The sequence below is a fragment of the Nerophis ophidion genome, linkage group LG16 (assembly GCF_033978795.1).
Source record: "Nerophis ophidion isolate RoL-2023_Sa linkage group LG16, RoL_Noph_v1.0, whole genome shotgun sequence".
NCBI lineage: Eukaryota > Metazoa > Chordata > Actinopteri > Syngnathiformes > Syngnathidae > Nerophis > Nerophis ophidion.
Window position 1 is genome coordinate 49,932,564 of NC_084626.1, and position 21,303 is coordinate 49,953,866.

Below are 21,303 nucleotides of genomic sequence, written 5' to 3' on the forward strand. Positions count from 1 at the left end.
TGCTACCTCAGTAGAAGCATTTAAGTCTCACCTTAAAACTCATTTGTATACTCTAGCCTTTAAATAGACTCCCTTTTTAGACCAGTTGATCTGCCGTTTCTTTTCTTTTTCTTCTATGTCCCACTCTCCCTTGTGGAGGGGGTCCGGTCCGATCCGGTGGCCATGTACTGCTTGCCTGTGTATCGGCTGGGGACATCTCTGCGATGCTGATCCGCCTTCGCTTGGGATGGTTTCCTGCTGGCTCCGCTGTGAACGGGACTCTCGCTGCTGTGTCGGATCCGCTTTGGACTGGACTCTCGTGACTGTGTTGGATCCATTGTGGATTGAACTTTCACAGTATCATGTTAGACCCGCTCGACATCCATTGCTTTCCTCCTCTCCAAGGTTCTCATAGTCATCATTGTCACCGACGTCCCACTGGGTGTGAGTTTTCCTTGCCCTTATGTGGGCCTACCGAGGATGTCGTAGTGGTTTGTGCAGCCCTTTGAGACACTAGTGATTTAGGGCTATATAAGTAAACATTGATTGATTGATTGAAATTTGCCAACACTGTATAACCACTTGCGCTTACTGTAAAGGTGCTAATAAAATAGTGTACATAATCTGCATCTATACATGAATAATGTTATATTGTTTAGGATTAACATATATTCCGGACTAAAGAGCGCACCAGCATATAAGACGCACCCACTAAATTTTAGAAGAAAAATATATATTTCCATATAAACCACAGATATATACTGTATGTTGTGAGATGATTTAGTTCAATCAATCAATCAATCAATCAATGTTTATTTATATAGCCCCAAATCACAAATGTCTCAAAGGACTGCACAAATCATTACGACTACGACATCCTCGGAAGAACCCACAAAAGGGCAAGGAAAACTCACACCCAGTGGGCAGGGAGAATTCACACCCAGTGGGACGCCAGTGACAATGCTGACTATGAGAAACCTTGGAGAGGACCTCAGATGTGGGCAACCCCCCCCCCCTCTAGGGGACCGAAAGCAATGGATGTCGAGCGGGTCTAACATGATACTGTGAAAGTTCAATCCATAGTGGATCCAACACAGCCGCGAGAGTTCAGTTCAAGCGGATCCAAGACAGCAGCGAGAGTCCCGTCCACAGGAAACCATCTCAAGCGGAGGCGGGTCAGCAGCGTAGAGATGTCCCCAACCGATACAGGCGAGCGGTCCATCCTGGGTCCCGACGAGCGGTCCATCCTGGGTCTCGACTCTGGACAGCCAGTACTTCATCCATGGTCATCAGACCGGACCCCCTCCACAAGGGAGGGGGGGACATAGGAGAAAGAAAAGAAGCGGCAGATCAACTGGTCTAAAAAGGAGGTCTATTTAAAGGCTAGAGTATACAGATGAGTTTTAAGGTGAGACTTAAATGCTTCTAAAGTTATGTTATGTTAATGTTTATATACATACCTTAAAAACCTCTAAAGGCCTTAGTGGCCACATGCGGGGACAGCACCTTTTAGCTCTTATTTCCAAAATTGTGTACACTACTGAATTGAGGTCTCATGGCCGCTTATGTGGACACTTTTACTGCCATCTGGTGGTGTCAGAAGAGTATAACATACAATGGAACTCGGAAAAAAACGTGTAAAAATAAGTATAGCATGTCATTAAACATGAAGTCTACGTTTGTTACTTATGGACTCGAGTACGTCATATCAAAAGATGATTCTCAGTTTTTATTCTAATTAGGGTCCAAAAGGTCAAATAGCAAAGAGAAATTTAAAAAAAAGCATGTAAACAAACAGCTTAGGCCTTAAGAGGTTCATTGTTTCCAAACGGTGTGTAACACAGCAGTAAAACGGCTAATCAAACAAAACAGAAGTCATGGTCATGGACCCACTGGCACAGGAAGCTAGCTCTCCAATCACCTAAGCAGACTCAATAACTCCACGGTGAGTTTACCGAGGAATTTGTGAAACTGAAACAATAATTGGTAATAATTAATTGGTTCTTGAAAATGGTTCGCCGACAAAATGTTCATAAAGTGAAACAGATTTCCCCATAAGAAACTATGTATAAATGAATAATTGCTTCTAGCATTGACAAAAGTCCCTATTTTATATACACAATGCACATTTTGAAGACACTATGTCTACCGTATGTTCCTGACTATAGAGCACACCGGTATTTAAGCGGCGCCCACAACATTTTAGAAGAAAAATACTTTTTTTCCATATATTGGCCGCACTGGACTATAAGATATATATGTTGCAAGATGAGTTATTTACAGAGTAAAATTCTGTAAATGTTTATCACCTTAATTGTTTTCAAACGGTGTCTGTAACACGGCAGTAAAACGGCTGATCAAACAAAACAGAAGTCATGGTCATGGACCCTCTAGCCGTGGAAGCTAGTACTCCAATCAGCTGAATAGACTCAATAACTCCAAAGTGACGTTTTAGTGAGTTTACTGAGGAGATTGTGAAACTGAAACAATACAAAAAGAATGCCATTGTAGGTTAATATAGTGGAGCCTCAATCTATGAACATGGTTCGCCGACCGAAATGTTCGTATAGTCAAACAGATTTTCCAATAAGAAACAATGTAAACACGAATAATTGAGCGCCAAAAATTAAGGAAAATACATTTTTTATAAACCGCAGAGTTCAAAGCGTAGGGAAAAGAGTTGCAGCTTTACTGTAATCAGGAATCAACTCGTTATTTTTGATGTCCCTGGTTGTAAAATGTGTGCATATTGACATGCCCTTCCTTTTTTTTTGTTTTTGTTTGCTATGAACAATCCCCACAGTCCTGAGGCCTTTGCACTTCCTGTCTTGTCATTTTCATCATCTGACTGAATCACCAGTGGAGAGCCTCCAGACTAAGGTTAAACACGTGTCTCTTGGGGAACATCGATCCCTTAATGAGACTTTCTAGAGACTTGTGTTCATTTTTCATCCTTTGTTGTCTGTGAACAACTTCATGTTGCTCGGGGCGTATTGTCACCATGTTTGTTTGTTTCAGGCCCAGTCATCCAAGTAGCATGGCCTCCAAACAAGTCACAGACTCCTATTCACAGGACTCCCCGGGCCAAGCCCACGTTAGTCAGCCCAAACCCCCTGAGAAGAAAGTCCTGGTCAGTAGTGGCAGCCAGTCGCTGAGCTCTCCCCCCGGGCAGACCTCCTTGGACAACGGCGACATCCCCGGTGAAGCTTCCTCGCCTCCGCCTCCCAGGCAGATCCTCAACCGCTCCACCACACGAAGTAGCTCTTCCTCTTTCTCAGAAAGTCTGGACCCGGCGCTGGACCCCTCGTCACTCCCGCCCCCAGAGCCCTGGCTGGAGAGCAGCAGCACCAGCAGCAGTGTCCCCCCAAGTGTCAGCACGCTGTGTCGGAGAGATGGCCACTGGTTCCTGAAGCTCCTGCAGGCAGAAACGGGACGCATGGAAGGATGGTGCCAGCAGATGGAGCAGGAGACCCTGGACCACCAGCTCTCAGAGGAGGGTGAGGCTGACTTTTATATTCATCCTTTGTCTGCTCAAAACTAAACAAAGGCTGGAAGGGTTGTCCTGGTACCAAAATGTATTTTGATTAGGGCTGGGCAACGATTAAAAATTTTAATCGAAGTTAATCGCACTATTTCTCCGATTAATCGCGATTAACTGCAATGTATACGCAAAGCCCAATAATGAATTCAAAAGTAGTGTGTAGTGCACCTTTATTGGAATATTCTCCCACATGAACAAAAGCGCCAAAACATTTGTTGTGCAAACACAATTTAAATCAGTCCTTGTTAAACAGTAGCAGTTAAATAGCATATTTGATGAAAATCAACTCCAAAAATGTAAATACAAACATTTAAGCTTATTGCCACTGCCAGGGTATTTAAGTTATCCTGTTTGTTATGGAAAATAAATATAATCTACATACAAATCTCTGAGCCACAATCATAACATCTGAACAGGCAATTTCTGAGGTAACAGCAGAAACATTTTTTTTATCAGGGATCTTATGTTTAAAAAACCTATATTATAGGTAGTGGGCTGTTTTAGGGAATTTTTGATCAAATTATCCGTAGTAGCAATATTAATAATGTTGTGTTTATTCTGCGTAGTGCACTTAAAATAATTATGACCATATCTAGGAATTGATATGATGGGAATTTTCCGATTGTTTGCTTGGTACTTTGATAAACTGAACGCATATACATGGTACTATATTGTGATGTTATGAGCCAGGGAAAAAAGAACTACCCTACCCAGCATGCAAGAGGAGTGACGAGCATGCGCGGTATAGGTTGTGTCGCCATGACGACATCTTGTATGTTGTGATATGCACGCTCTGAAAGCAAACGTTAAGAACTCAGCCAACACTCCTGGTCTGCATTATTCATAAATAGACAGACAACACAAATACTCCGCTGCTTCACAGGCCGCTGGATGTAGCCGGCAAAGTATTCCCATGCTAGCTAGCCGCTCTAGCAAGCACGCCTCATTCAGTCCAAAACGGCCCAATCTATCCACATTCAGAATTGTCTGGCGGTCGTAAGTGATCCCGGAGTGACCACGCTGTAAGCCAGCCAGGAAATTTGCAGAATTGTCCGGTATTTTTGCCAAATGTTCCATCTTTACCAAGAGCCCCTCCACGCCGAAGTACATCCGGGAGATGCCATCTTGTTAAGAAAAGGCGTTAACAAAATAAAAGCATGTAAACAACATACGCAAATGTGCGATGAAATAATTGTCGGCGTTAATAGATTGATGAGTTAACGCGTAATTAACGCATTAATTTGCCCACCCCTAATTTTGATACTTTTCTAAATAAAGGGGACCAAAAAAAATGGCTTTATTTAAACAAAAAATGTTACATGTAGATGAAACATATGTTTATTATTGTCATTTAGTCCTTAAATAAAATGTTGAACATACTAGACAACTTGTCTTTTAGTAGCAAGTAAACAAACAAAGACTCCTAATTAGTCTGCAGTAACATATTGTGTCATTTATACACCTATTATTTTCTACACATTATGAGGGACAAACTGTATAAAATTGATTATTAATTTATTTGTTCATTTACTGTTAATATCTGCTTATTTTCTATCTACACTTCTGTTAAAATGTAATAATCACTTATTATCTCCTTTGATGCTTTACATTACTTTTGGATGATACCACACATTTAGGTATTTATCCGATACCAAGTAGTTACAGGATCGTACAATAAAATATAATACCTAACAAATCAATAATAATATGGTTAAGAAATACTGATGTTTTAACATGTTCTATCTACACTTCAGTTCAAATGTAATATTCACTTATTCTTCTCTTCTTTGATACTTGACATTAGTTTTGGATGATACCACGCATTTAGGTATCGACCTGATACCAAGTAGTTACAGGATCATACATTGGTCATATTCAAAGTCCTCATGTGACATATTTACTAACTTTATAAACATAATATGATTTTTTAAATTTTTTTTAATATTTTGTGACGATAAAAAATATTGACGTAATCACAGTAGTATTGAGTATATACGCTCCTGTACTTGGTATCATTACAGTGGATGTCAGGTGTAGATCCACCCATGGCGTTTGTTTACATTGTGACGGCGGTGAGCTATTGTATCCTCCTACGGTGTGTAGTGAAGTATGTTTAGCTAGTCCTTGTCCTCCAGTGATAATGCTACTGTAAGAAACTTAGTTTATTTGTCGCCATGGAGACAAGGAATCCTGATTTAGAAGTAGCTAAAACACTGTCTTAAAGCACCTCTTCCTGAGGGTGTTTCAGTGTTATAACTTCACCTTTATCTTTACTTTTTACACCACAATGCATCCATTCTCCCTTTTCTGTCTACACACTGTCTGCTTGTAAGTACTCTGTGCGTGTGCGCTGCCAAACATGCTCCTCTGCCCCTAAAACCAGCAATGTCACGACGTGACGACACAGCGCCATCATGCCTGTTAAAAAAATGGGATAGGGGCAAGGGGGGGGTTACCGGTACTTTTTTAGAGGCAGTATAGTACCGAATATGATTCATTAGTATATACCGGTACAACCCTATGGACTGGAAAGATGAAAAAGAGAGAGGTGCATAAGTTCAAGCACAAAAAAGAACACACCAAAGCAGAAAATGGGAGGGTAGGGTCCTCAGTGCTTTAATTATTCAACTAATCCAACTGATAATAATAATAGCGTAATAATAATAATACTAATAATAGCATAACTATTGTTGTTTGGCGCACACACTTGCTAATGTGGTGTCAATATCCAACATGATTCTGCCAAAAACACCACAGCCGGACCAGAATATTTTTAAATCAAAGACATGCCCTCTGAATGAACCCCAGATAGTGAGCCCCCCCTCACAGCCATCACCCGCTGTCAACCCCGTCACGTGGCTCAGGGCTTAGGGCCGGGTTCTGGGGTTCTGCCTGAGAGCGTACAAGCGCTCTATCAGACACGCCCAGCATGGAGGAGATGAAGCAGTCATACCTGGGGTTCCCACACACACCAGAACGCTTATAATCCCTGGAATTACACAAATCTACCCCTGGACCTGATTAAAACTCCAGGTTGAATTAGTGGGTCCACATCAGCCTCTCAGGACGTGTCCAAGTGAATGCAAAAACTGTTTGATCCGGTCATGCATCTGAGTTGAGTCTTAAATCTGCTTTACTTGCTATAATTTCCCTGACCAATCGCTGGCTTGATGTGTGTCCCAGTTTTCCCACAGCACTGCTGATTGGCCAAGGCATTTAGTATCCATATAAACCAGGGATGTCAAAGTGGGTTTCATTTTGATTGATGGATGGAAACTCGTATTAGTAGATTGCACAGTACAGTACATATTCCCTACAATTGACCACTAAATGGTAACACCCCAATAACGTTGTTTAACTTGTTTAAAGGGGAACATTATCACAATTTCAAAAGGGTTAAAAACAATAAAAATCAGTTCCCAGTGGCTTGTTGTATTTTTTAAAGTCCATCCATCCATCCATTTTCTACCGCTTATTCCCTTTCGGGGTCGCGGGGGGCGCTGGCGCCTATCTCAGCTACAATCGGGCGGAAGGCAGGGTACACCCTGGACAAGTCGCCACCTCATCGCAGGGCCAACACAGATAGACAGACAACATTCACACTCACATTTTTTAAAGTTTTTTTCAAAATTTTACCGGTCCTGGAATATCCCTAAATAAAGCTTTTAAGTGCCTTATTTTCGCTATCTTCGAAACCACTGTCCGTTTCCCTGTGACGTCATACAGGGCTGCCAATACAAACAACATGGCGCTTACCACAGCAAGATATAGCGACATTAGCTCGGATTCAGACTCGGATTTCAGCGGCTTAAGCGATTCAACAGATTACAGATGGTCGGAGTACGGAGGCAGATAGCGAAAACGAAATTGAAGCTATTGACGCTATTCGGCCATAGCGTGGGTGTACCTAATGAAGTGGCCCATAGCATGGCTGCCTTATTAGCATCGCCGGTAAAATGTGCGGACCAAACGATCAGGACTTTCGCATCTTGTGACACTGGAGCAACTTAAATCCGTCGATTGGTAAGTGTTTGTTCTGCATTAAATGTGGGTATCTAGTTTCAAATGTACATACAGCTAGCGTAAATAGCATCTTAGCATTGATTAGCGTTGCATGTTAGCATCGATTAGCTGGCAGTCATGCCGTGACCAAATATGTCTGATTAGCACATAAGTCAACAACATCAACAAAACTCACCTTTGTGATTTCGTCGACTTAATCGTTGCAAATGCATCTGCAGGTTATCCATACATCTCTGTGCCATGTCTGTCTTAGCATCGCCGGTCAAATGCGGAGACACTCTGGCACATTCAATGGGGGTCTGGCGGCAGATTTCTTGCCAGTGGTGCAACTTGAATCCCTCCCTGTTAGTGTTGTTACACCCTCCGACAACACACCGACGAGGCATGATGTCTCCAAGGTTCCAAAAAATAGTCGAAAAAACGGAAAATAACAGAGCTGAGACCCGGTGTTTGTAATGTGAAAATGAAAATGGTGGGTGTGTTACCTCGGTGACGTCATCGCTAAAAGACCGATAAACAGAAAGGCGTTTAATTTGCCAAAATTCACCCATTTAGAGCTCGGAAATCGGTTAAAAAAATACATGGTCTTTTTTCTGCACCATCAAGGTATATATTGACGCTTGCATAGGTTTGGTGATAATGTTCCCCTTTAAGTCGGGGTCCACGTTAATCAATTGATGGTAATTGAGGGCCACATCACAGTTATGGTGACCAACAGAGGGCCGCTTGTAACAGTGAATAATGTATACATTTGCCTCTGGATTTTAATATTAATTATATACATTCTTTTAAGTAGACTCCATTTTACAGTAAAAACTTTACATTTACAACATTTTACTGTAAAATTTAGTGTTGTTTTTTTTTTTTTACAACATTTTATAGTAAACATAAAAACAGTACTACTGTTTTGTTTTTTTTATGTAAAAATCTGGCAGCTTAGTTGCCAGAATTTTTGTGTTAAATGTTCATTGTTTTTTTACATTATTATATTATTCATGGAAAAACAGTACAAGTTATTTTTTTAATCTTGCAATTTAGCTGCCAGTTTTTCTACCGTAAAAACAAATGTAGCGTCTTTCCATTTAAGGCACTGGTGTCAAAGTCGAGGTCCGGGGACCAAATCTGGCCCGTTATGTTGTTTTATCTGGCCTGGAAAAATATGTGTCAATAAAGTACTTCATAATTTGTCACTAAATGTCATTTTTCATTTTGGCAGAAAAATTACATGTACTGCTTGAATTGCATACCTTTTAAACTTGAATAATATCCAATATTGCAACAAATGATACAGTATATTATCATACTTTCCAAACATTTGTATCTAAATAAAAATACCTAACATTAAATCAAATCAACTTTATTTATAAAGCACATTTAACATTTACCACAGGGGTAGCCAAAGTGCTGTACAATGGACAGGTTAAAACAGGGGTGCCCACACTTTTTCTGCAGGCGAGCTACTTTTCAATTGACCAACTCGAGGGGATCTACTTCATTTATATATATCATTTATATTTATTTATTTATGAAAGAGACATTTTTGTAAACAAGTTAAATGTGTTTAATGATAATACAAGCATGTGTAACACATATAGATGTCTTTCTTTCACAAAGACAAGAATATAAGTTGGTGTATTACCTGATTCTGATGACTTGCATTGATTGGAATCAGACAGTAATGATGATAACGCCCACATTTTCAAATGGAGGAGAAAAAAAGTTGTCCTTTCTGTACAATACCACATGAAAGTGGTTGGTTTTTGGCATCTAATTCATCCAGCTTCCATACACTTTACAAGAAAAACATTGGCGGCAAATTCCGTAGCTTGCTTGATTGACATTCACGGCACCCGAGGGTCTTGTGAGATGACGCTGGCTGCTGCCAGTTCATTATTATGAAAAAATGACAGAGAGGAAGGCGAGAAACACTTTTTATTTCAACAGACTCTCGCGCCGTCCCTTCCGTCAAAACTCTAAAGGCCGACTGCACATTTCCTATCTTCACAATAAAAGCCCTGCTTCATGCTGCCTGCGCTAACAAAATAAGAGTGCCAGAAAGCTGGCGTGCACAAGTGATGTGCACGCCAGCTTTCTGAGGGATCGCTTGTGCACGCCAGTTTTCCGAGACTCTGTATTTAGTTAGCGCAGGCAGCATGAAGCAGGGCTTTTATTGTGAAGATAGGAAATGTGCAGTCGGCCTTTAGAGTTTTGACGGAAGGTACGGCGCGAGAGTCTGTTGAAATAAAAAGTGTTTCTCGCCTTCCTCTCTGTCATATTTTCATAATAATGATCTTGCAGCAGCCAGCGTCATCTCACAAGACCCTCCGGTACCGTGAATGTCATTTAAGTGACGTCTTGGTGAAGATTGATGATCACTCATTTTTAGGTTTATTTTTTTTAAAAGCCTGGCTGGAGATCGACTGACACACCCCCCGCGGTCGACTGGTAGCTCGCGATCGACGTAATGGGCACCCCTGGGTTAAAAGATAATACGAGAACTGAGCAAACACAAACAGAACATGATAAAAAATAAATAAATAAAACATAAAAACAGGTTCAGAGCGGATGTATAATGGGGCGCCATTGCAGGATGGATGTCACTCAGTGTTAAAAGCCAAGGAATAAAAGTATGTTTTTAAGAGAGATTTAAAAACAGGAAGAGAGGAGGCTTGTCTAACACTCAGGTAGGTCGTTCCAGAGCTTGGGAGCAGCAGCAGCGAAAGCTCTGTCACCTCTAAGCTTCAGCCTTGTGTCAGGGACCCTCAGTAGCAGCTGATCGGCTGATCTTAGGGATCGGGTGGGGCAGTAAGGCTGAAGGAGGTCGGAGAGATATGTTGGCCCGAGGTTGTTTACAGCAAACTACCTATTAAATTAATTAAAATGACAATAGATGTTATGATTTTCCTTCCAGCATATTACTGTAAATTGAAAAGAACTACTACTATTTTTTGTGTTTAAATTTTGTTGCCTGAGCTGCCAGTTTTTGAGTTTAAAATCTAGGGTTGTTGTTTTTAACGGTGTATTAATGTAAATGGAAAGACGCTACATTTGTTTTTACGCTAGAAAAACTGGCAGCTAAGTTGCCAGAATAAAAAAAGAACTTGTACTGTTTTTCCATGAACAATATCATGTTGTAAAAACCAATGTACGTTTAACACTAAAAATCTGGCAACTAAGCTGTCAGATTTTTACGTAGAAACTCCCCAAAAAACAGTGGTACTCTTTTTATATTTACCGTAAAATGCGTAAAAAATAAATTAAAAAAAAGTTGTTTTTACTGTAAAATCGACAATCTACAGAAAAAGTGTGTGTGTGTATATATATATATATATATATATATGTATATATATATATATATATATATATATACATATATATACACACACCCATACAAAGGAAACCACTTGACAAACGGTGATTCTGGGGTTAGTGCGTGCGCCGCACAATACGGAGGCCCTGGGTTCGATCCTGGGCCCGGGATCTTTGTGTGGAGTTTGCATGTTCTCCCTGTGAATGCGTGGGTTCCCTCTGGGTACTCCGGCTTCCTCCCACCTCCAAAGACATGCACCTGGGGATAGGCCCCACCCTCCTCCAAAGACATGCACCTGGGGATAGGCCCCTCCCACCTCCAATGACATGCACCTGGGGATAGGCCCCTCCCACCTCCAAGGACATGCACCTGGGGATAGGCCCCACCCTCCTCCAAAGACATGCACCTGGGGATAGGCCCCACCCTCCTCCAAAGACATGCACCTGGGGATAGGCCCCACCCTCCTCCAAAGACATGCACCTGGGGATAGGCCCCACCCTCCTCCAAAGACATGCACCTGGGGATAGGCCCCTCCCACTTCCAAAGACATGCAGCTGGAGATAGGCCCCTCCCACTTCCAAAGACATGCAGCTGGAGATAGGCCCCTCCCACTTCCAAAGACATGCACCTGGGGATAGGCCCCACCCTCCTCCAAAGACATGCACCTGGGGATAGCTTGATTAGCAACACTAAAATGGTCCCTAGTGTGTGAATGTTGTCTGTTGGCCCTGCGATGAGGTGGAGACTTGTCCAGGGTGTACCCCGGCCTTCCGCCCGAATGCAGCTGAGATAAGCTCCAGCGCCCCCCCATCGCCCCAAAAGGGACAAGCGGTAGAAAAGGGATGGATGGATGCTGTAAAGAACACAGTAAAATGTATTGCCATTTGTATTAATTTGATGTTAAATCCTAAGTCGAGCAGATATTTCAGTATTTATTTTGCATTTAGTGAGAAAACATGAAGTACTTTGTTGACACATATCATTCCCAGGTGTTTGCGGGCCACATCTGGCCCCCGGGTCTTGAGTTTGAGAGCATTGATATAAGCAGCGATGCCATGAAAGAGGACAACATGGTGCAAATATGATGACAGCTCCTCCCCAGCCAGCGCACAAAAGATGTACAAATATTGATTGTGTGCTCTACATTCTGCATGATGTATTCACATGTGTGTGTTTTATCTGTCTTTTACATGTGTGTCCGTGTAGTACTGGGCAAGGTCCGCAGTGCAGTCGGAAGTGCCCAGCTCTTAATTTCCCAGAAGTTCCAGCAGTTCCGGGGGCTTTGTGAACAAAACTTGGTGGGTTTTGCGTTGGCAACTATCCAGACAACACACACATATTTATTCAGATGTATTCTTTTTTGGGGTTGTTACATAAATGCTTTGACTTTGTGGGGGTGGAGTAAAAGTAGCTTATAATAAGCCATTAAGCCATCCCTCTGCCTTATGGAACACCAAGCCAACTGCAACTTATGATATTGTAATAATTATAATAATAATTCCACACTGTTCCTATTTAATGTTTTTTTCAGTGTGTTTTGGATTAATTGGCTGTACTGTACTGTACTGTACTGTACTGCTCCTTTTACCACTAAACAGGATCACTGGTATAGATAATACATTGGTGCACGTTAAACTCATCTTAATAATGCAACAACAAAAGCCACCACCAGTAAGAGCTGAGAGCATGGCTCCCTCTAGTGGTGACTACAAGGTCTGGTTATGTTTAATGTGGGAATACATTTGTTTGATTTGTGCATTTGGCATTGGCATCAACTGTGAATCATCTTAAAAACTCTTTTTAGCCAAACCAAACTTAGTTGAGGGACGTCAAAGTGGTTTCCATTGAGGGCCGCTTGTAAAAGTGAATAATCTAGGACGTCGATTGTAGAGGGTGTGTCAGTCGCTCGCCAGCAGAGGTGGGTAGTAACGCGCTACATTTACTCTGTTACATCTACTTGAGTAACTTTTGGGATAAATTGTACTTCTAAGAGTAGTTTTTATGCAACATACTTTTACTTAAGTATATTTATAGAGAAGAAACGCTACTTTTACTCCGCTCCATTTATCTACAATCAGGTCGCTACTCGCTACTTTTTTTTTTTACCGATCTGTTAATGCACGCTTTCTTTGTTTTGTTTTGTCAGACACGCATTCAAAGTAGGAACTACACATGCCTGCGTTTCACCAATCACATGCAGTCACTGGTGACGTTGGACCAATCAAACAGAGCCAGGTGGTCACGTGACCGTCACACGTAGAACCCGACATGTTGAAAAACTTATTTGGGTGTTACCATTTAGTGGTCAACTGTACGGAATATGTACTGTACTGTGCAATCTACTAATAAAAGTATCAATCAATCAATCAAAAGTGTAAAGGAAAAAAGACACTTTTTATTTCAACCGTACTTCCCGTCAAAAGCCTAAAAACTGATCGCACAGTTCCTGTCTTCACAATAAAAGTGCTGCTCCATCGCGCCTGCGCTAACAAAATAAGAGTCTCCGAAAGCCAGCGCTAACAAGCTAGCAAGCTACGGAGTTTGCCGCCAATGTATTTCTTGTAAAGTGTATAAAAACGAATATGGAAGCTGGACAAATAAGATGCCAAAAACCAAGGACTTTCATGTGGTATTAGACAGGAAGGAGGAACTTTTTTCTCCTCCATTTGAAAATGTGGACATTATCAGCAATGCTGCCTGATTCTAATCAATGCAAGTCATCAGAATCAGGTAATACACCAACTTATATTCTTGTCTTCACGAAAGATGGGAATCTATATGTTAAACATGCATGTATATTCATTAAAACACCTTTAACATGTCAACAAAAACGGCAAAATAAATAAATATAAATTATATACTGTATATATAAATGTATATATATATCATATAAATATGATATGTGTGTATATATATATGTATATATGAGGTAGATCACCTCGACTTGGTCATTTATTAAGTAATTGATTAACGTTGAAAAACTTATTGGGGTGTTACCATTTAGTGGTCAATTGTAGGGAATATGTACTGTACTGCAATCTACTAATACAAGTTTCAGTCAATCAATCAATCAATCAATGCCTACTGAGCCTATGGTGCTGTTAAGTTATTGTGGCTCAATTTGCCTTAATTATTTTTAATTTAATGTATTATTATTTAATATGTATTATTGTTTTAGTTGCTTAAGAGATATTCCTGGCTCTGAATTTGCTCATTGCTATTTTTATGTTTTTGTGCATTATTTGTTGCCGTCATCATTAAACAAACAGGTTACTCATCAGTTACTCAGTACTTGAGTAGTTTTTTCCCAACATACTTTTTACTTTTACTCAAGTAAATATTTGGATGACTACTCCTTACTTTTACTTGAGTAATACATCTCTAAAGTAACAGTACTCTTACTTGAGTACAATTTCTGGCTACTCTACCCACCTCTGCTCGCCAGCCAGGCATTAAAAAAAATCGACCTAAAAATGAGTGATCATCAATCTTCACTAAGACGTCACTTTTCGTCATTTGATTGACATTCACAGCACCCAAAGATCTTCTGAGATAACACTGGTTGATCGAGGGGAAGGCGAGAAACACTTTTTATTTCAACAGACTCTCGCATCGTACCAGCCGTCAAAACTCTAAAGGCCGACTGCGCGGTTCCTGTCTTCACAATAAAAGCGCTGCTTCATTCTGCCTGCGCTAACAAAATAAGAGTCTCAAAGAAACTGGCGTGCACATAGTTTGCCGCCGTTGTACTTATTGTAAAGTTTATAAAAACGAGTATGGAGTCTTGACAAATAAGATGCCAAAAACCAGACAGAAAGGAGCACTTTTTTTGTCATCCATTTGAAAAAGTGGACGTTATTAGCACTACTGTCTGATTCCAATCAATGCAAGTCATCAGAATCAGGTAATACTCCAATTTATATTCTTGTCTTCGTGAAAGAAAGACATCTATATGTGTTAAACATGCTTGTATTATTATCAAACAACACCGGGCGGTATAGCTCGGTTGTTAGAGTGGCCTTGCCAGTAACTTGAGGGTTGCAGGTTCAATTCCCGCTTCCGCCATCGTAGTCACTGCCGTTGTGTCCTTGGGCAAGACACTTTACCCACCTGCTCCCAGTGCCACCCACACTGGTTTAAATGTAACTTAGATATTGGGTTTCACTATGTAAAGCGCTTTGAGTCACTAGAGAAAAGCGCTATATAAAATATAATTCACAACTTTCCCTTGTTAACAAAACAGTCTATATAAGAATGAGGTAGATCCCCTCGACTTGGTCAAGTGAAATGTAGGTCGCCTGCAGAAAAAGTTTGGGCAAGTTTGGGGCGGTATAGCTCGGTTGGTAGAGTGGCCGTGCTAGCAACTTGAGGGTTGCAGGTTCGATTCCCGCTTCCGCCATCCTAGTCACTGCCGTTGTGTCCTTGGGCAAGACACTTTACCCACCTGCTCCCAGTGCCACCCACACTGGTTTAAATGTAACTTAGATGTTGGGTTTCACTATGTAAAGCGCTTTGAGTCACTAGAGAAAAGCGCTATATAAATATAATTCACTTCACTTCACTTCATCCATGATCTAGGAATTTGCCTCTGGATTTCATTATTAATTCTATCCATTGTTTAAAGTAAACTGTCCATTTTACAGTAAAAACTTTACATTTTCGACATTTTACTGCAAAATAGTGTTTATTTCTTACAACATTTTACGGTAAATATAAAAACACTGTTTGGTTTTTTACGGAAAAATCTGGCAGCTTAGTTGCCAGAATTGAAGTGTTAAATGTACATTGGTTTGTACAACATGATATTCTTCATGGAAAATTAGTACAAGTCTTTTTTTATTCTGGCAACTTAGCTGCCAGTTTTTCTAGCGTAAAAACAAATGTAGCGTCTTTCCATTTACATTAATACACCGTTAAAAACAACAACCCTAGATTTTATACTCAAAAACTGGCAGCTCAGTCAACACAATTTTAACGCAAAAAACTGGCACTTTTTTAAAAATTTACAGTAATATGCTGTAAAGAACAACATAAAATGTATTGTCATTTTTAATTATTTGATGTGTAGTTTGCTGTAAAGCTCCATAACTCCACGGTGACGTTTTGGTGAATTTACAAAAGTGAAAAAATACAAAAAGAATGCCATCGTAAGTGAATAATACTAAAACAGACACTCGTAAATGTGTTTTACGAGTTTTAGTTATATAGTAATGCTATGGATGGCGAGAAGACGGAACGGCCATTATACTTCCAGTTGAAAGCACTAAATGGAAGGATGAAATTGTCTAAAAGTTGGTGCTTTAGCACAAAAAATAACACATCTTTTCAGTGTATTTGCGTGTTTATTTGCGGTTTTAACTATTTGCATAACGGCCGCCAGCAAGGAGAAATCCATAAATTAGCCACAGGGTTCAAAGTGTTGGAAAAAAGTAGCGTCTTATAGTTTGTTTACCGTAGATTTTACAGTCAAAACACTGGCAGCTCAGTCAACAGAATTTTAACGCAAAAAACAGTAGTAGTTTTTTTTCAATTTACACCAATATGCCGTAAAGAAAAACTTAACATTTATTGTTATTTTTATTGATTTAATGAATTGTTTGCTGTAAAGCTCAATAACTCCACGGTGAGATTTTGGTGAAATTACAAAACTAAAACAATGCAAATAAAATGCCTTTGTAAGTTAATAATACCAACACAGAGGCTCGTAAATGTGTTTTACGATTTTTAGTTATTTCAAATCGTACAAACGTTGAATGAAGAATCCGTGCGAGTAGAAATGCTATGGATGGCGAGAAGACGGAACGGCACTTGTACTTCCAGTTGAAAGCACTAAATGGAAGGATTAACTCGTCTTAAAGTTGGTGCTATAGCACAATAACGCACCTTTTCAGTGTATTTGCTTGTTTATTTGCGTTTTTAACTTATTTTTATAACTGCCGCCAGCAAGGAAAAATCCATAAATTAGCCACAGGGTTCAAAGTGTTGGAAAAAAGTAGCGTTTTATAGTTTGGTCTTTACCGTAGATTTTACAGTCCAAAAACTGGCAGCTCAGTCAACAGAATTTTAACGCAAAAAACAGTAGTCGTTTTTTTCAATTTACAGTAATATGCTGTAAAGACCAACATTACATTTATTGTTGTTTTTATTGATTTGATTTACAAAAGTGGAACAATACAAAAAGAATGCCATCGTAAGTTAATAATACCAACACAGACACTCGTATATGTGTTTTACGAGTTTTAGTTATATTTTAAATAGTACAAACCTTGAATGAAGAATCTGTGCGAGTAGAAATACTATGGATGGCGAGAAGACGGAACGGCACTTATACTTCCAGTTGACAGCACTAAATAGAAGGATCAACTCGTCTTAAAGTTGGTGCTATAGCACAATAACGCACCTTTTCAGTGTATTTGCTTGTTTATTTGCGTTTTTAACTTATTTTCATAACGGCCGCCTGCAAGGAGAAATCCATAAATTAGCCACAGAGTTCAAAGTGTTGGAAAAAAGTAGCGTCTTATAGTTTGTTTACCGTAGATTTTACAGTCAAAAAACTAGCAGCTCAGTCAACAGAATTTTAACGCAAAAAACAGTAGTCGTTTTTTTCAATTTACACCAATATGCTGTAAAGAAAAACTTAACATTTATTGTTATTTTTATTGATTTAATGGGTTGTTTGCTGTAAAGCTCCATAACTCCACGGTGACATTTTGGTGAATTTACAAAACTAAAACAATGCAAATAAAATGCATTTGTAAGTTAATAATACCAACACAAAGACTCGTAAATGTGTTTTACCATTTTTAGTTATTTTAAATCCTACAAACGTTGAATGAAGAATTTGTGCGAGTAGAAATGCTACGGATGGCGAGAAGACGGAACGGCACTTATGCTTCCAGTTGAAAGCACTAAATGGAAGGATTAACATGTCTAAAAGTTGGTGCTATAGCAGAAACAATGACACACCTTTTCAGTGTATTTGCTTATTTATTTGCGTTTTTAACTATTTGCATGACGGCCGCCAGCAAGGAGAAATCCATAAATTAGCCACAGGGTTGAAAGTGTTGGAAAAAAGTAGCGTTTTATAGTTTGGTGTTTACCGTAGATTTTACAGTCCAAAAACTGGCAGCTCAGTCAACAAAATTTTAACGCAAAAAACAGTAGTCGTTTTTTTCAATTTACAGTAATATGCTGTAAAGACCAACATTACATTTATTGCTATTTTTATTGATTTGATTTACAAAAGTGAAACAATACAAAAAGAATGCCATCGTAAGTGAATAATACCAACACAGATACTCATAAATGTGTTTTACGATTTTTAGTTATTTCAAATCGTACATACGTTGAATGAAGAATTTGTGCGAGTAGAAATGCTATGGATGGCGAGAAGACGGAACGGCACTTATACTTCCAGTTGAAAGCACTAAATGGAAGGATTAACTCGTCTCAAACTTGGTGCTATAGCAGAAACAATGACACACCTTTTCAGTGTATTTGCTTGTTTATTTGTGTTTTTAACTATTTGCATGACGGCCGCCAGCAAGGAAAAGTCCATAAATTAGCCGCACCGTTTTGTAAGCCGCAGGGTTCAAAGTGTTGGAAAACAGTAGCATTTTATAGTTTGGTCTATACCCTAGACCAGGGGTGCCCACACTTTTTCTGCAGGCGAGCTACTTTTCAATTGACCAACTCGAGGGAATCTACCTCATTTATATATATCATTTATATTTATTTATCTATGAAAGAGACATTTTTGTAAACAAGTTAAATGTGTTTAATGATAATACAAGCATGTGTAACACATATAGATGTCTTTCTTTCACAAAGACAAGAATATAAGTTGGTGTATTACCTGATTCTGATGACTTGCATTGATTGGAATCAGACAGTAATGATGATAACGCCCACATTTTCAAATGGAGGAGAAAAAAAGTTGTCCTTTCTGTACAATACCACATGAAAGTGGTTGGTTTTTGGCATCTAATTCATCCAGCTTCCATACACTTTACAAGAAAAACATTGGCGGCAAATTCCGTAGCTTGCTTGATTGACATTCACGGCACCCGAGGGTCTTGTGAGATGACGCTGGCTGCTGCCAGTTCATTATTATGAAAAAATGACAGAGAGGAAGGCGAGAAACACTTTTTATTTCAACACTTTCGCGCCGTCCCTTCCGTCAAAACTCTAAAGGCCGACTGCACATTTCCTATCTTCACAATAAAAGCCCTGCTTCATGCTGCCTGCGCTAACAAAATAAGAGTCTCGGAAAGCTGGCGTGCACAAGTGCTGTGCACGCCAGCTTTCTGAGGGATCGCTTGTGCACGCCAGTTTTCCCAGACTCTGTATTTAGTTAGCGCAGGCAGCATGAAGCAGGGCTTTTATTGTGAAGATAGGAAATGTGCAGTCGGCCTTTAGAGTTTTGACGGAAGGTACGGCGCGAGAGTCTGTTGAAATAAAAAGTGTTTCTCGCCTTCCTCTCGGTCATATTTTCATAATAATGATCTTGCAGCAGCCAGCGTCATCTCACAAGACCCTCCGGTACCGTGAATGTCATTTAAGTGACGTCTTGGTGAAGATTGATGATTACTAATTTTTAGGTCTATTTTTTTTAAAAGCCTGGCTGGAGATCGACTGACACACACCCCCCGCGGTCGACTGGTAGCTCGCGATCGACGTAATGGGCACCCCTGGCCTAGATTTTACAGTAAAACTGGCAGCTCAGGCAACACAAATTTTAACGCAAAAACACAATCGTAGTTTTTTTTCAATTCACAGTAATATGCTTTAAAGAACAACACACAATTTATTGTCATTTGTATTCATTTGATGGGTAGTTTGCTGTAAAGTGAAGTATTTTTACTAGACAAAAACATGTTTGGAAAGTGGGCTTCACGGTGGCAGAGGGGTTAGTGCGTCTGCCTGGTTCAAATCCAGGCTCGGGATCTTTCTGTGTGGAGTTTGCATGTTCTCCCCGTGAATGCGTGGGTTCCCTCCGGGTACTCCGGCTTCCTCCCACCTCCAAAGACATGCACCTGGGGATAGGTTGATTGGCAACACTAAATTGGCCCTAGTGTGTGAATGTTGTCTGTCTATCTGTGTTGGCCCTGTGATGAGGTGGCGACTTGTCCAGGGTGTACCCCGCCTTCCGCCCGATTGTAGCTGAGATAGGCGCCAGCGCCCCCCGCGACCCCGAAAGGGAATAAGCGGTAGAAAAAGGATGGATGGATGGAAAAAATGTTTGGAAAGTATGATAATATGCTGTAACATTTTTGCAATATTGGATACTATTAAAGTATAAAAGGTATGCAATTTCAAGCAGTACAAATGTTTTTTTCTGTCAAAATGAAAACAATCTATTTGAATTAGTGAGAAAATATGAAGTACTTTATTGACACATCATTTCCAGGTGTTTGTGGGCCAGATAAAATGTTGTGGCGGGCCAAGTCTGGCCCCCGGGCCTTAACTTGGACACCCGGGACCTAGGTGTGTTTCTGATGTCCCAACATATGTTTCATGCAAACATCCTGACTTGGTGATCATGTATTCCTCCAGAATGTGAACGCCAGTCCTCGGCCAACACCTCAGGACCTGGCGGGTTTCTGGGACCTGCTGCAGCTCTCCATCGAGGACATCAGCCTCAAGTTTGACGAGCTCTACCACCTCAAGTCCAATGACTGGCACCCTGTGTCGTCTGCGGCCGCCCACTCGCCCCCTGAGCGGAAGGTACTTCCCACCCCTGCTGCCCAGTGCCCTGGCTGGGGTAGGAAAGCCGCCGTAATCGGCCTCTCTCCTCCCACCACCACCACCACCATTTCTCTCACTTTCTCTTTCTTTGGGACCTCGGCTCTGACGTCCCTGTAGTGTCCTGGCCTGATAGAGCGTGGCCGGACACATGCATGCAACTATGCGTCTCAAAGAGGGCAGGTGGTGTGTTTAGGCCCTGCTTTGAACATGTGTTGGTGTTTAGTGGTGCATGGCTAGGATGTCCTGACTGGCATGACCATGCTCTAATATCCCTGCTCGGTTGTAACCACTCCCTCAGTCAGGTGTGTGTTTGTACCTGGCATGATCATTTTGTCGATCATCCACCTTTAATCAATCAATGTTTACTTATATAGCCCTAAATCACTAGTGTCTCAAAGGGCTGCACAAACCACTACCACATCCTCGGTAGGCCCACATAAGGGCAAGGAAAACTCACACCCAGTGGGACGTCGGTGACAATGATGACTATGAGAACCTTGGAGAGGAGGAAAGCAATGGATGTCGAGCGGGTCTAACATGATACTGTGAAAGTTCAATCCATAATGGATCCAACACAGTCGCGAGAGTCCAGTCCAAAGCGGATCCGACACAGCAGCGAGAGTCCCGTTCACAGCGGAGCCAGCAGGAAACCATCCCAAGCGGAGGCGGATCAGCAGCGCAGAGATGTCCCCAGCCGATACAC

General features: G+C 40.8%; 1 protein-coding gene across 6 annotated transcripts in view; it reads left to right on the top strand.

Moving 5' to 3' along the window:
* Positions 1-21,303, top strand: part of dlgap4b (discs, large (Drosophila) homolog-associated protein 4b) — a 270,261-nt gene that overhangs the window by 245,519 nt on the left and 3,439 nt on the right. For 4 of the 6 annotated variants that reach the window (XM_061875415.1, XM_061875411.1, XM_061875412.1 and 1 more), the window contains 3 exons: positions 2,998-3,476; positions 12,060-12,151; positions 20,409-20,579. In XM_061875415.1, coding sequence (XP_061731399.1) covers positions 2,998-3,476; positions 12,060-12,151; positions 20,409-20,579 — 742 coding nt within the window. Of the gene's footprint in view, positions 1-2,997; positions 3,477-12,059; positions 12,152-20,408; positions 20,617-21,303 lie in introns of all 6 variants that reach the window. The other 2 variants (XM_061875413.1, XR_009802238.1) reach the window with 2 other exon arrangements.